At 41.9% G+C, this 15151-nt stretch overlaps 1 protein-coding gene across 1 annotated transcript in view; it reads left to right on the top strand.

Annotated features, from left to right (window-relative positions):
* Positions 1 to 4676: 4676 nt before the first annotated feature.
* The window catches only part of LOC104083790 (calcitonin gene-related peptide type 1 receptor-like), a 23821-nt gene continuing 13346 nt past the window's right edge, over positions 4677 to 15151 (top strand). Inside the window, exons 1-5 of the mRNA XM_009587413.1 lie at positions 4677 to 4781; positions 5518 to 5671; positions 10812 to 10872; positions 10973 to 11039; positions 13547 to 13765. Coding sequence (XP_009585708.1) covers positions 4677 to 4781; positions 5518 to 5671; positions 10812 to 10872; positions 10973 to 11039; positions 13547 to 13765 — 606 coding nt within the window. The remainder of the gene's footprint in view (positions 4782 to 5517; positions 5672 to 10811; positions 10873 to 10972; positions 11040 to 13546; positions 13766 to 15151) is intronic.

Raw genomic sequence — 15151 nt, 5'->3', positions numbered from 1 at the left:
GCCGCGCGCTGGCAGTGCTGGATGCGCCACGGGAACCCCGCGGGAGCTCAGCCCGGCGCGGCGCCCTGCAGGGTTCCAGGCTGCAGCCCCAGGAGAGCAATGGCTACGGCAGACGGGACTCAAGGATGTGAGGATGTAGCCATATTAATTCCTGGCCATATTAATTCCTCTCCAGAATGCCTAATTCTGGGCTGGCTGCTTCGCTATAGCATAGACATAGACACAGAAGCTGTTAAAAATATCCCCCATTGTTTAATTTCATATTTTGCTTTCTTGTAACACAAAACCTAGGATCCCTTTGAGCAACTGTGTACATTTTGTTCCGTAAATGGTTTAAAAGTATATTAAAACATTAATCTCAGCCCGAGCCCCTGTGTGCCAGGTTTCTGACTGGAACACAATTTAATGGATGACTCACAGTAAATACATTGTGTAATAGTATGACTTTCTGATAGCCAGTGATTTACAGCTACAATACTTAGCACTGTCTTGTTTTGGAAAGTCCTTTTATTGCTTATTTGTGTAACATATGGATACTTGGAATTTAAGAATATTTTCACATAATAGTGTTCTAATAGCCAGAAAAAAACCCAAACAAGCAAACACGTAAGGCAGATCAGTAATCAAACTTCAAGCTACTCCTTTACAATGCTAAGCTAAGAATGTCTGAGAATATATTGTATTGTCTTTAAACTGAATTTGAATAAATCGTGTCTGGCCTCCGTGGCAAGCAGTACAAACTCTCCTCGAGGAGGGTCCTTCACTGGGCAGGTTCACAGAGGTGAAGAGGAACCAGACTAATAAGGTCAAATATGTTTATTTCCCTTTAAACACAGAAATGCACAGCTGTAGTGATGGCCCATATAGCTGGCTTGGTTTAAAATCGATAACCTTGGTTGGCCTATTCTTAATTTACTTGAAATGTCAGTCAGGGGCATTTCAATGGATAGCGAGCATTTGAAAAGAGAGGTTTCGTTATGCACACCAAGGGGCTATCCCACCCTCGCTTTCCATAGGGCAGGGTCTCCGGAGCTGGCAAGAACTGGTGTAAAACACAGACCTCCTAACTTGCCAACCTGAGTCCCTTCACCCAGGAAAGCATCGCGGGAACAAGGACACACAGGAATCTGCACAACTTTCCTATGCCAAAACTGAGTCAGTCCTTTTACTCTGACTGAATTACTAGGAAGACCTGCTCAAAAACAATTAGCAGTTTATTTCACATTACATTTTGTTATTATTGTTGAAGATGATAGTATTCTGGCCTTTATGTAGTCTGAGTGTTTTGGTTTGATTTGCCCTAATGGGTAGTGATGGTAATTAATGCTGCAGCTTTATGTCCATAAGCTATTAACCGATAACCAAGGAGAGCCTCAACAGAGAAATGACAAATACATGTGATGAGGGGCTGCTGGATTAGCCGAGGAGAGTGGCGTGCCGACTACATCAGTGCACGATTGAAGGGTCCTGTGCAGGCAGATGGACCTTTGGGACTCCTTTGACAGGACTGGAACATTAACAGTATTTATAATACACCAATATATCCTGCAAAACATCATAGACAGCAGTTCTAGCTCCTTCTTGTAAAAGAAGAATAAATTATTTTATTTCTTCTCTGTGAAATGGTTCCAGCATCCTTTTGAAGTGCTTTCATTACGTATTGCAGCTGAGGTGTTCACAAGAGTTACATGACTCTTAGCAAGATTTGCAAGAGACGAGGATATGACTGACTGTATTCCTATTGACCCCTTTTGCCCCTGACCAGTTAGCCAGAATTTAAGGTTGCTTTCATGAGGAAGGAAAATTAACAATAAAGATTTTTTCTTGGGTGCTCTCCTGCAGATCTGTAAAGAACTTTCCTCAGCTTTTGCCTTCATCAGTGCTGCAGTGAGAACAAGTAGCGGGAGGCAGCCTCCTTGCTCGCAGATCGAGTTTCTTGCCAGGCTGTATTCTGCCAAAAAGGGGTTCATTCTTGGCCATCCTCCCAGAGCCACAAAGGAGCTGCTTTCTTAGGGCTCACCTGGCTTTGGGGGCTTTCCTAGTAATTGTATCACACTTTCCCTTGCTACATAGCCACCAACCTGTGCAGTGCAATGCTGTCTGTCTCCAGGCTCTTGAAAAGAGGAGCGTTTGTTTTATTCCCTTGTTCAGGAGACAGGCACACCGGCCTGAGCAACAGTTACTAGGCTGCGCTAGAAAGGACCAGCTATTTCCTCTCAGCCTGCCCTGCTCATGAATTAAAACCCACTAGCTTCAGTCACCTGCACACCCATAGACTGAGAGCTCATGCCATTTTACTCTCCTTCATAGTGTGAAGGTGCTGTGATAATCCTTTGAGTCCTGGATTTGACTGTGCTGCATATTGTACAAGACACAACAAGGACAGAGCCTCTGCCTCAAAGAACTTGCAACAAAACATATTTGACTTTGGCAGAAGATAAAACCCCTAGATATGTTTTTTATCTCAAAATTGACAGTCAGTTATCAAGCATGGAAGTGGTGGAGGATTTGGTTCTGTATCATCTTGCAGTTTTATTTTACTTGTTTCTGTAAGAATAAATACTTCATAAAACTTACTAGTTCTGCAATTTTCCCAGCTAAGACTAATGTACACTGAGATGTTGATTACATTTGTCATGTTTTATTTGTACCATGCATTAATCCAGTTCTTATCAGTAACAAGTTCTTCTCTTTTACCTGCTCTGACCTAAAAAAAACACTTTCTTTTTATTGTAGGAAAATATTTCCACTGCATCACTTAGCCACAGATGAAACGTGCTGCATTTGTTAGCTCATCCAAAGCAAAGACTGATTTTTGCTGTAGTTTGATTAATACAAATTTAACATAATTCATTTCAATGCATTATTGTGCTTAAACTCTTTATGCTAACTTTTTCAGATTCATTCTCAAATTAATGTGATATGGATCTGAGTACTAGTCAGACCCATCCTTCAGGCTTTGCCAATGGTATTCTTACTTATTTAACTTACTGCATAGGAAGTTATTAAATTCCTCAAAAGAATCATGAGCTGTCTGCATGGCCATTACTCTAAAAGATAGGTATATGATTTCATTTTTAAAGCCACAAGTGACAGCTAACATGGAGGGTACAGGAAAAAAAGAAATGTTGAGGAAATGAAGTAAATTAAATTTAGGTGTGTAGTCCTTAGACAACGTGCTTTCTATGTGTGCATTTGTTTGAGCTACAGATAAAAGTTCCAGCAAAGACTGACTTAGTTCAAATAGAAGGAGCGTTTGGTCGGTCTCTGCTCAGAGGGTTGGTGAACAGTGCAAACAGCTGGCAAAGAGAAGCAAGGATACTCCATAGTCATCTCCCTTTCGGTTCGGCAATATGAAACGGTGAAAGCATTAAGTTAAAATTACAGGTTTGAGAACGTACTGTGGATTTTCTTGCAGAACTCACCAGCCGTGCTCTGCTCCCCTCCAGCTGCCGGGCTGCAGCGCGAGACCGTTCCCAGAGCGCCGGTGGCTGGATGCAAAGCTGGGGTGGCTTTGGCACTGACGGGAGCAGGGCCAGCCTGCGTGCAACGTGCAGGCACCCCAAGTCACTGCTGACGGAGCCATCGGGAAAACGATACCTCGAGCTCTCGGGTCAACCCCCTGACCTGCAGCTCCTCCGAGGAGATTCCCACAGGGGAGCGTGGGGCTGGCCCAGCCCAAACCTGGGGCACGGTGAATTTTATCAAACCTGTCTGGAAAACTGCTGAGATGGCTCAGAAAGTTTGCTGACTTTTTAGAGGCTGGGGTAGCTGGCTGATGTCAGGGAGGGTGCCACCTGAATGTGTGTGCAGCCTTTGGGAAGCACCTGCCAGTCAAGGCAGCCCTTGGGGTGGGTGATCGATAAGGGGAGAATGGGGAAAGGCCAGCCGCCAGCTGGGAGGCTGCATCGAGCACAGGCGAGGGAACAAGGCAAGAAACATATTGACCCAGACCTGTGAAAAACAGTCCAAGGATGATTTAAGAACTTTAATGAACACAGTTGCCAACAGAAAAAGGAGCAAATGCTTCTTCTTCCTTTTTTTTTTTTTTTTTTAACCTTTTCAAACCACTATACAACCCTTTTTTGGCATACTTTGGAAGAACTGTTCAGATGCAGTGTGGAAAAAAGATGTGACCGTCTGCTCTGCCCTGTGCAGTGAGCAGAAAAAAATGAATCACCAAAAATAAAAATCAGTCCTTCAAGTTAATCCTGTCAGAATCCTATGTCTTAACTTATCAATAATTCTATATTTTCATGAGCACCAAGCTGCACTGTAAATATTGAAACAGAACTAAATGCTTTGGGCAATTGCTTTGGGAATGTTTCTCAGCAACAGAAGGTGGTGCACTGGATGGCTAACAAGCTTTTCTGGTCCAGAGGGGCAGTCTGAGTCCCCCAGATGGACAAAGAAAATGCACTGCTGAACTGCCCAAATGTCTCTTTAAAGAGACAAGTAAATCCTAAAGACATCTCTTACAGCCCAGGTAGTCAGCTTGGAAAACTTCTGCAGAAGTTAAGGGGAAGGAGTATTTTCCTGTGGCCACAGATGACGACTGTTATTTTGCCATTGCTGCTGTGACCTCGGATTTCCGAGGAGCACGTGGTGCTCCCCCAGGAGCAGTGGGTCTCTGCCGGCACAGCAACACCCTTCCACTCCTCCTGGGTGCTGGTGGCATGGAAGTCCATGTGCAGGACCTCATTGCCCTCTCTGAGGAGGCGGATGGACGTGAGATCCTCTCAGAAGAGGAACAGCATTGTCCCGCACCAGCTGGCTCTCTGGTAGTGGACAGGACACGCTTCCCTCCACCACCTCCTTCCACCTGCCCACCGCTTCCCAGCATCTCAAAGCCACAGTCTCTTGTCAAGGTCTATGTCTGCAACATCATCTGAACCACAGGCTGGAGCCACTTCCCAACTTCACCGGCTCCATTTAGCTCCATGTGTCGCTTTGTTATTTGGCCAAAATAAAGAAAAGCTGTCTTCTCGCAAAGAGGCGAAGCCAGTATCCCTGGTACACTACCAAAAAAATCTCCACTGCCAACAGCACTTGTCCCTCCTGAAGGAGTGAGTTCAGAGCTGGATGCAGTTTAAAGAGTGAGTGACTCCAGCTCAGATGGGGGAGCTGAACAAACCTTAGAAAAGTTTAATCAGAAGTAAAAGAAATCACCCAAACTGGAGCTCTAAGTTACTGTCATCTTCACAGCCTTTCTTGTACATCTAAAGCAAGTTGCTTGTTTCAGTTCTAAAAACCATCAGATTTTGAAGGGGATTTTTTGTTATGTGGTACTTCTTGGAGTGCTGTTATTTCTTCTATTTTGTGAGGGCTGTTTGTTCCATTCATCTCATTTATGAAAGTTTAAAATCTTTGTCACTCATAGGTGCTGAACAAACCCAGCAAGAGCTGGGGATTTTTGTTCCACTTTGCTGTCTTATAGGCAAGCAGTAACATTTGTCTTTGCCTGCTTAAATGCAAAATGCTGGTCAATTTTGTGACATTATCTCATTTGTCTAACAGGTAAGCTGCAAAGTGCTGCAATTCTTTCATCAGTACATGTTGGGCTGCAACTACTTCTGGATGCTCTGCGAAGGCATCTATCTTCACACACTGATTGTGGTGGCAGTGTTTGCTGAAGAGCAGCGTTTGCACTGGTATTACCTCTTGGGCTGGGGTATGTATGTTATAATTTGTAGCAAGATGGTCATTCTTTCAGATGTTTGGATTCTTCTAGGGCTTATACACCTGAATTGTTGTATTTATACCACTAGATCATAGCTTAAGATTGAGTTCTTGGGTCCTAAATTTGAATGCATTTATTTGGATGGGCCTAAAGACTTACAAAAATCAGCAGGAGTCAGTGTCCATTATTTGCTGCACCTTGGGATTTGCTGAAAGAAATGCTTAAGTTTTGTTAAGCAAAGCTTTGGGAGAGAAATAGATTTCTATTCAAACACAACTCTTTTCTGAACAAAAGTTGTCTATTTTTGTCACTTTATATGCAAAATTATTAATCTGTGACAGTACCTATAAAAGTATATTTTTTCTGGAATGAAGAAGAGGAAAAATCAGTATCTGTGTCTCCCAAAGTGAAAAAACACAGCATGCAGAAAGAGGAACCAGAATTTCTCTGGAAGTGAATCCAGCATCAGATATATTTTGGCAGATGTTGTTTTAAAGGAGAAGATTCAATTTTACCTACACAGGAGTAGATAATGGCTCTGCTGTCAGGGCTGATTTTGTCCAACAACAGTGATCTCTAAAGCATTTCAGAGAAACATACAGGTATCAATAAGCAAATCTCAATTATATTCTATGACAGAGGTTACAAACCCATACCCTATGGACGCAAACTGTATGTAGTCACATGCATATTACCCAAGGAACCATCACTAAGTCTGGTCCTTCGTCTCCAAATATGCAGATCTCTTCTGTTTTCACTAAGGGATTCCTTGTCTTTTAATTAGCAGAGTAATTTGTCCTTTGGACTGTCTGGTCCATAAAAGGCCATATAAATACAACCAATAGATTACAGTGGAGTGCAGTCTCTTTCACATTTAAATCACTGTTGTAAATCCAGTCCACATCAGTGTTGACAGAAAATCATTATCAAGAGCTTTTTCCTAGTTTGGGAACTGTGAATCTCTGGCCTCATTCCAGTCCCCATATCTTGAAACCACTGGTGCAGCTAAGCAGCAAATGATGGACCTTTATCCATCATCCCACTGCACTTAGGGATGTTCACTTGTATTCATCTCTTGCAATCCCAGCCTGAAGAGATAGAATTTACTCTGTATTTTCCACCCTCTTTGGAGATGTTACGCTTGTTCAACATTACTTCATTTACAGCAGGAAAATAAAAAATAGCCCTACTGCTTAAACAGAGAAAAATTAGGAATGAATTAGATCAGAGAAAAATGACCAGTTCTGAATGTTCTGAAGAACTTTAAAACTCTGACTTTAGCCACTAGTTAGGCATCCAGTATCAGGTCCTAAATAGGCAGTAACAGCAAAGTGGAAAGACTTCCCCTATTGTTCTTCCCCTATTTGGATTTTCATTTAAGCCTTACTTTCCTCTTACGGTACAAGACTTAGTGCTCTCTGGATACCTACATTAGATACCTAGAAAATTAACATGATTTTCTAGTTTATATGGATTGTAGTGCCAGATAACCCAAACCATTCTATGATTCTATGATAACAGTTTTCAGGCATGTAAGAACTCATCTTCTTTTTTTTTTTTTTTTTTTAAATGAGAATGCCATCGTGCACTCTTTTTTCTTATGAGAATGGCATCTTTTCTGAGAAGAGAGGGACCTGTTGTGCTCTTGGTATTAAAAGTATGTGGAACATCATCAGCTCTTAAATGAAGACAACCTTCCTGAAGAACCCTAAATTGAGTCAAGGTTTCTGGACTTTGTCAATCCAAATAGCTGAGCCCTCTTGGAGCAAGCAACTGTGCTATCACAAAGTTTTCATAGTTCAGAATATTTGAATATACAAAGTCTGATAGGGCTCTGCTTTTGAAATGGCAGCCCATTTTGAAAATGGAGTCATTTTAAACATTTCCTTCCAGATAAAGTTTTTTTCATTTTCATTTCTTGCAGCATAAGCCTTCCCAAAATAGTGTCATTCCATATCCAATTATGCAAGAGGAAAAGGGTTATAAACCATTATATTTTTTTCAGGTGACATTCAATTTAGTCAGTACAATTTAATGCAACTGGGACAGCTAGCCTGCAGTGAAAGCTTATGAGCTAGCTGTGATATTGCTGAGAACAGCACTAGCATCATGGTGGGTAATTCAGTGAAGTTATCTGATAAGATACTCATCGGTATCTGCAGCATTGCCCAAAAAATAAATAGGATGACGGCTGTGGTAATAGGATGTTGATATCTTGAGAAGGAAAAGGTTAATAAAAATGGACACAACTCATCTATGAAGTCTGCAGCCTTTTTAATGAAACTAGATGAATACTTCCACAAAAAAAAAGTGATCATTAGCACCTTCTAACTAAGGGAGAAATCGTTAATAGCAAAATGACCTAATTAGGACTATCTGGCCACCTGTTAAGTTTGCATAAATCAGTGTAATTCCACTGATTCCAGAAGCAGTAGTCACACAGTCTAACTTGAAATATCCAGCTATGTTAATCAATGGAGAAATACACATTTCTGCAAAGGGCAATGCAGAGCAACCAGGTTGTGCTCTGAATTACAATTCAAAAGATCAAGGTAAATGTACAACACAAGATGAAGTTACTCATTATTCATTGTTATAACTAATCCCTATGCCAGAAGATCTAAATTATTTTATTTGGAAAAATCACTGATGACATTTCTAAAATAGCTTTATAAGAAAAATAAAAATCTGAGCAAATATAAAGCACTTCTGCAAAAGGTTTGAGATGACTGAATGGAATCTGACATGGACAGATGTATTTCAAGGCTGGTGCCTTCAGGTGACCCCTTCTCTGGGAACTGCTGCTGGAGATGTAATTTCTTATTTGTTATTGTTTCACTGGGTCAGGAAATCACTCTTATGCAGGGCAAGAAAACAGTATCAAAAGTGTGCATCCAGCTACAGTCTGCTCTGTCTGGCTGCTTCAGGCCGCTTCATCCACATAAAAGTGAAAAGGGATTCATTTATTTGGACAGTGCTGAAAGAGAGTGCCTTCCAAATTCAACTGGAAATACAATTAAGCATAATTGCCAGCTTGTGCCATAAAGGACCTGGCTTGACCTAAAGGGTTGTGTCATACCTTTTCCTGGGATGGCTGGGTAAGACCTTTTTCACGTTACTCACTGCTTACCACGTCTTGGTGGGACCCCTCGGGTGATACATGTTGTGCCAGTAAGACCCAACAGATGTTGGTGCTCCACTTCTCATTAACTCTCTGCCTTTTGGCCCTTTACAAGAAAAGAGCAACATCTAGCCCTAGCAGAGCCCATCCAGCCTGCAGCTGGAAATTTGAGCCATAGACAGTCACGAGCTTCTTACCCTGTAACTGACTAATGAAAACTTTCCGTCGCGTTCTTAAGATTTGCTTGTGAGTTTGTCGAGCCAAATGGTCTAGGCTAATGCATTTAGCAGAAGAGAAGAAGGTCCCTTGGCATCATGTGGAGCACTCTACTCACAATACTCCAGGCCAGAGCTTTCAAATGAAGAATTTTTGCTATTACAGAAAGTCCCCTCAAAAACTTGCACTTCAATCTGTCTGTCAACAAAACTGGCCCAGACTTGCTCCATTTCCAAATCAAAAGGATTTTCTCAAGCTGTCAATCCCATAAGCTCACCCTGGGAAGCTCCTTTCTTTCTGTTCTGAGCTTTTTGTTGTTCTACCGTGCATCATCACCCAAAAAAGGCATTCTGCAGCCAGAGGCCAAGTAGTCATTTTCTAACAATATATAAAGGAGAAGACAGTCCAGTGTGTTCTCCCACAGCTGCATTGTCCTCCCAAAGTAAACTGCAGTAAGAACTCTTTTTGGCAGTAGACTAAGTAGCTGTTGCTTAAAGATACCTGGAGACATCAGAGTGTCCTATTTACATAGGACACTTTTTTGTCCTTATTCTGACTCCAGCATTGGCTGGCCTGTGCTCTGAGGTAAGGCTTCCCCAGAATTTGGCTAAGGATTCTCTGTCTTTTCTAAAAGTGTTTATGAAATCGCTAACACCCGAAGAAACAAAGAGCCACGTTCTTCCGTCTGTGACTAATGACAGTATCAGCAGAACATTTTCACACATTTTTACTTATAATTATAGAATATCCAAAGCTCAGAAGAAACATCCATGGTTCATAGGGAACAGGCTGCAGTTACACCAAAGGTGTCCACAAAGCTCTCTGCACAGGACAGACAAGGCAGTAGGCCATCTCCCCAGTGGCCAGCTGTCTGTCTGTGCAAGGCTGTACAAACTGGGGTCAGTATTAATCAGTGCAGACTCCCCAGTTCCAGGTTTCTAGCCTATTGGAGAGGGACATAAATATAAGCAAGCTGAAGGAAGATGGACAGAGTGGACCAGATTGTCACTCTTAATGTCAGGCTGAAAATAAGAATTTGAGGCTTCCAGTTTGTTAAGCATGGCATGTTCCCAAACCTTTGGCCTGGTGCAAATTTGCTCCCGTCAGCTCCCTGTCAGAGCAATGGCCTCCCAGAGGCTTCACAGATACGTCAGGAGATGTGGATTTATGGTATCCACAGCTCCACTCCCTGCTGAGATAAAGCTGCATGGGTTGGGCTTGGCTGCACAGCGGCTGGGAACCTGCAGAAGATACCACAAATCCCCATCCCCCAAAAAATCTCCTGGCTCCAAACATTTTCTTTTGCCATAGGCTCCGAAAAAGCAACTCCTCGCTCTGTTGTTTATTGCTCCATAACCTGGCATGCGAGTTAATGTGCCTCTCTCTCGCTCAACAGTCATTTACATGGTTTTAACAAGTGTCCCTGGTTTCCTGAGGGAATACTCCGCTGAGAACGGAATGATCCCTGCATCCTTCCCACACTGCCTGCTCACACCCTTCCCTGTGCAAGCTGCAGCAGCGCAGGGGAGCCTGGCAGCAGCTTTGTGACGCCCCAGGAGAGCATGGCCCGTGGGCTTTGCTTCTTCTTTTGGCCCGCCTTGAAAGTTATTCCCTTTTGCATCTCACCATCGAGGTAATGCTAGGGCCCTCAGTGCGATGGGATCGCAGTTCTTTCCTCAAAGCTGTGGTTTCACATACATGTGTTTTGTGGACAAGAGACTTATTAGTGCGCGTGACACGTGAAATCCAAGCTAAAAAAATACCAAGACTGATCTATAACTTTAATCATTTCAGGGTTCCCTTTAGTGCCAGCATCTATTCATGCTGTTGCAAGAGTCAGATACTTCAATGACAAGTGAGTAGCATGTCTGTTTTCAAAGGAACTTAGCATTATTTAACTGTGTAACATTTTATTTGAGTTAATAATACATTTTAATGGTGTATTTCCCCTCCAGCTGCTGGATGAGTGTTGACACGCACTTGCTCTATATTGTTCATGGACCTGTAATGGCAGCTTTATTGGTAAGAATATTATTTGCTATCAACAGTTTAATAATTATTTTAGAAATGCTGCTAACCTGTACAGAATAGAAGTTTCTGTACTTCAAGTATTTTGGTCAAAACTCAGAATTAGCTAGAGGTTTTCTCTACTCAGTGTTACAAGGACAGATTCTCAACACTTTTCTAAAACAAGTCCTGTAAAGACACCTCCCAGTAAGGAATCAGATTTTGAGGCAAACAGAATCCCTAACTGCTTTTGAAAATCAGGGCGGTCACTCGCTCCCAGCGTAACTGATTTGTGACAAATGTACTGCATTTATGTGACATCAATGAGGCATTTAGCCATGCCTTAGCTGGGGTGAGCTGAGTGCAGGCTGGTCGCTCAGCACGAGTTTTACTGGTCACTGGACTGGTCCAAAGGTAGGGAGCTAAACTAGTCCAGGGAAGGGACTGGACTGGGCTGTCTGAGTAGGAGGACAAGATTCAAAGTGCAGCTCGGCAATGTGTATACATACAGCATCTTGTATGCCAGTGGTACTGCGTGCACAGTAACCCCGACCTTCCTGAACGGTGCAGAAAGGGTTTTATTTGACCCAAGCCCCAGCTCACCACAATGTGTCACCCAAGATGCACTTTCAGCTTTTGAGCTGCCTCTTGCTTGCAAACATCTGCATGGATGTACCTGCAGTAATTACCTCGGAGATCAAACAGTAGGGCGGTGAATACTGGGAACACCTTTGAATAAAGAAACAACTTTCCACCTAATAGCTGAAAAACCTGAAAAACTTTCAGCTCTTTCTTAAGAAGCAGTCTTGCACATCAGCAACGTGAAGAAGCCCATTCCTCCCTGCCATATAGATAGCCTGCTATCTATGTGTTCCCATAGAATCATATCTATTGCGGGTTTACTGGTTCAGTCTCGATTGCCTCTGCCTCTGCCAACTAACTTCTAGGAGAGGCCGTTCAACTTTATTTTTATCACTGTGCTCCAAATCTGTACATCTTAGCCACAAAGAAAAAAGGAAGGCCTGTTTTTTATGGAAAAAGAGCAATCTTTAACTGTTTTCAAAATAAGGCATTATAATTTCTGGCTTGTATTTATGCCATTTCCAGTCTTATTTTTCATGTGAAGATGTCAATGTCTACAGAATGTCCTGCATGATTTGCTACAAAAATCCTATAGTGACAGACTGACTCAGAAGAGCTGAGGATTTTTATCTTTGTAAAGTCTTTTTTCCACTTTTCACAGTTACTTCCAGAAATTCTAAAAGTGAAGGTTAAGCAGAGTGAGTGAAATCAGAGTAGGTTGGAGAATAAGGTTTAGATTTAATGCTGAATGAGACCTTAGAAGTCATTTATTATTCCTTTTTTCCAGTAGAGCACAAATGTAAAACAGTTGAAAGGTCTCTCAGTAGTTAAGAAGTGATGAAATGCTTTACCAAAGCTTACTGATTCATGTTTTATTTTTCTGAAAGTTCAACTGAAATTTCTCATATACCTGTGGAATTTGCGCTATTAAAATATCCGAGTAAGTTATGCAGCTTACATACTTATTTAAAAAAATAATCTGAAAAAAAGTCTATTGAAGTTCCGAAGCATGGGTGCCCGATATTACTGCAACAGAATGAAAAAGGGTGATCTGGGTACACCGGAGAGAGAGAGGTCTGTGATACCTAGGCTGTCCACAGGGTACCCACTGGGCTCATTATCAGCCTGGGTCTGCACTCCCTGTTCCTCCGCAGGCTCTCAGCACATCCCGCAAGGAGCTCTCCGTGAAGCCAGGGTCAAGAGCAGGTTTCCGTATGCCGAGCACCCACAGCTGGAATCAGATTTCCAGGAATGACTGAGGAGATGAGATGCTGAGCTACTTGGCATCACTGACCGTAAGGGTCAGGGGCAAAACGTTCTGAAGTGTCTGGCTTTTCTGCCCTGAGCCAGCAAGTGTTAACTTTTACCTGTGGGTAGTGTACCACAGAGTCCACGCGGTCTGGTGGAGGCAAGGGGTAGCCTACATTTCTGTCAAGAGCAGCCTTGCCCCCCTGCTCATACACAAGCCAGAAGTATCGGCCCAGGTAAGCTGGAGCACATTCCACTGCAGACATCTTCAGTGCGGACTGAAGCAAGATACCTAGGTGACCTTCAGACTCAGAAGAGAGACATGGTTTCTCCTAGGGGACAATTTGTCCATCCCGTTTAAACTTTAGACATGAAAATGAGGTTAATTTTTCCCTGGAAATCCTAAATTTGCCCACATCAGTGTCAAAATAGCCAGTGCTTCCGAGAACTGATCCCTGCCTGCCTGAAACATCCATGCAGCCTTCCTAAGAGAAGTATGTAGAGCAGCTTAACATCTCTTTTCTGAAGACGTTCAAGGTACTTTCCAAGGCCTGACTCCCAAGGAGCTGCCCATTATGAGCTACGGTAAAGCTAGAAAGTTACATTTTACTGCCATTTATGTTCTCTGTATTTTTATTTTGAATGTCTGTTTAATTTGAATGCTTTCACCTGTAATGGCTTTGCTTTTGCAGGTCAATTTTTTCTTTTTGCTTAACATTGTCCGAGTTTTGGTGACAAAGCTAAGAGATACCCACCGTGCTGAGTCCAACATGTATATGAAAGCTGTCAGAGCCACTTTAATCCTGGTGCCCTTACTAGGAATTCAGTTTGTTATTATTCCCTGGAGACCAGAAAACCGACTTGCTGGAGAAATATATGATTACATCATGCATATATTAATGCATTACCAGGTATGTTATATAGTAGCAACTTCAGCTTAGGTGAGGTGCTTGCTGTTAAGTTAATTTAGCCAAAGATGCTGTTGCCAGTTGTTTTGCCCTGAAACTGAGCATGACCGTGGTTTTGCAGTTCTTTACCAACCACTTTCACATTACTGGATTACCTGCCTTTGCACGAGTAGCACCGCTGCATAAAGAACAACCACAAGATAGGGGAAACACTGAAAACTGTAGCAAAAATGATCAGATGGCACTATTTCTAAACTAGACAGAGAAAACTGCGATCACAGAGGGCTTTTATGTTCCAACGTGATTTCTGTTGAAGTGCTCAAATTCACTGAAACTGGTGCTGTGAGGTTAATATTAAAATTAGCTGTGTATGCAAACTGTTGTACAGTGGGAATGCCAACACAGAGAATAAAAGACTAAGACAGTGAAGCTTCATTTAGGAGTTAAAATTCCATTATTAGGCAGTTTAAATTAAAATGTAAGACTGACGTTTTGATTTCATTAATGCTTTGAAAATACAGCATCATTCAGTAAATCTGGTTTGTTTTCTTTTAAAAACAAAACAAAACAAACTTAAATTACTTTAAATGCTTGGTTATCTGGTTTACTGACTGTAATATAGCCAGTGCTATATTGACTAGGAAAGGCAGATTTCTAATGCATTTGTGAATAGTGGTCAACATGGGTGAGTACAGCGACCCACCTCTTGTTTCCTTTCATACAGAAACTAAATACAGAAATTATTTTAATGCTGTAGTAAGAAAACAGCTTAAAAAAAAAATCACTGGTGCTTTTTCCTTAAATGAAGTGATAAATAATACTACCAAAATCTATGCATCCTGTCATCTTAGATTAGATTTTCTACTTATTGCCCTTACCCCTTCAAAACTGTGGGTGTGCATGCCTGTCTATTTTTGTAGTGTATGCCATCTTATATTATAGTTCTGCTTAAAAGGAATGAGAGTCTATTTCTTCTATTGTTACCTGTAGTGTCACTTCTTCGGTCTCAAGGGCTATAAAGGAATATCTCCAAATAAGTTTTCTGGTGACAAGTTGCTTACAGTTTTAGCAAGTTAGGATAAGATAGAGTGTTGCAGTAATCATTTTACTCTTAAAACATCTTTCAAATCCTGTGAGGTTATCGGAGAATTAAAAAATGAATGTTAATTATCTTAATTAACAATGCTAATTATGATCATTATGCAATAGAAAGTCACCAAAGCGAGGTTAACGGAACCAGAAACAAAACCAAAATATTGTGAAACTCTTGTACCTATGGATGGGATTAGGTGAGGAGGGATCCAAGGAGGCAGAGTTTCATCTCCGATGGGTTCCTTCTGCCCTGTCCCAGTCATTGGGAATGGTGTCTCTCCATGGCTTGTTCACCCC

This window comes from Fulmarus glacialis, unplaced genomic scaffold, assembly GCF_000690835.1.
Source record: "Fulmarus glacialis isolate BGI_N327 unplaced genomic scaffold, ASM69083v1 scaffold5921, whole genome shotgun sequence".
Taxonomy (NCBI): domain Eukaryota; kingdom Metazoa; phylum Chordata; class Aves; order Procellariiformes; family Procellariidae; genus Fulmarus; species Fulmarus glacialis.
Note: the sequence above shows the minus strand (reverse complement) of the source record. Positions and strands in the feature narration are given on the sequence as shown.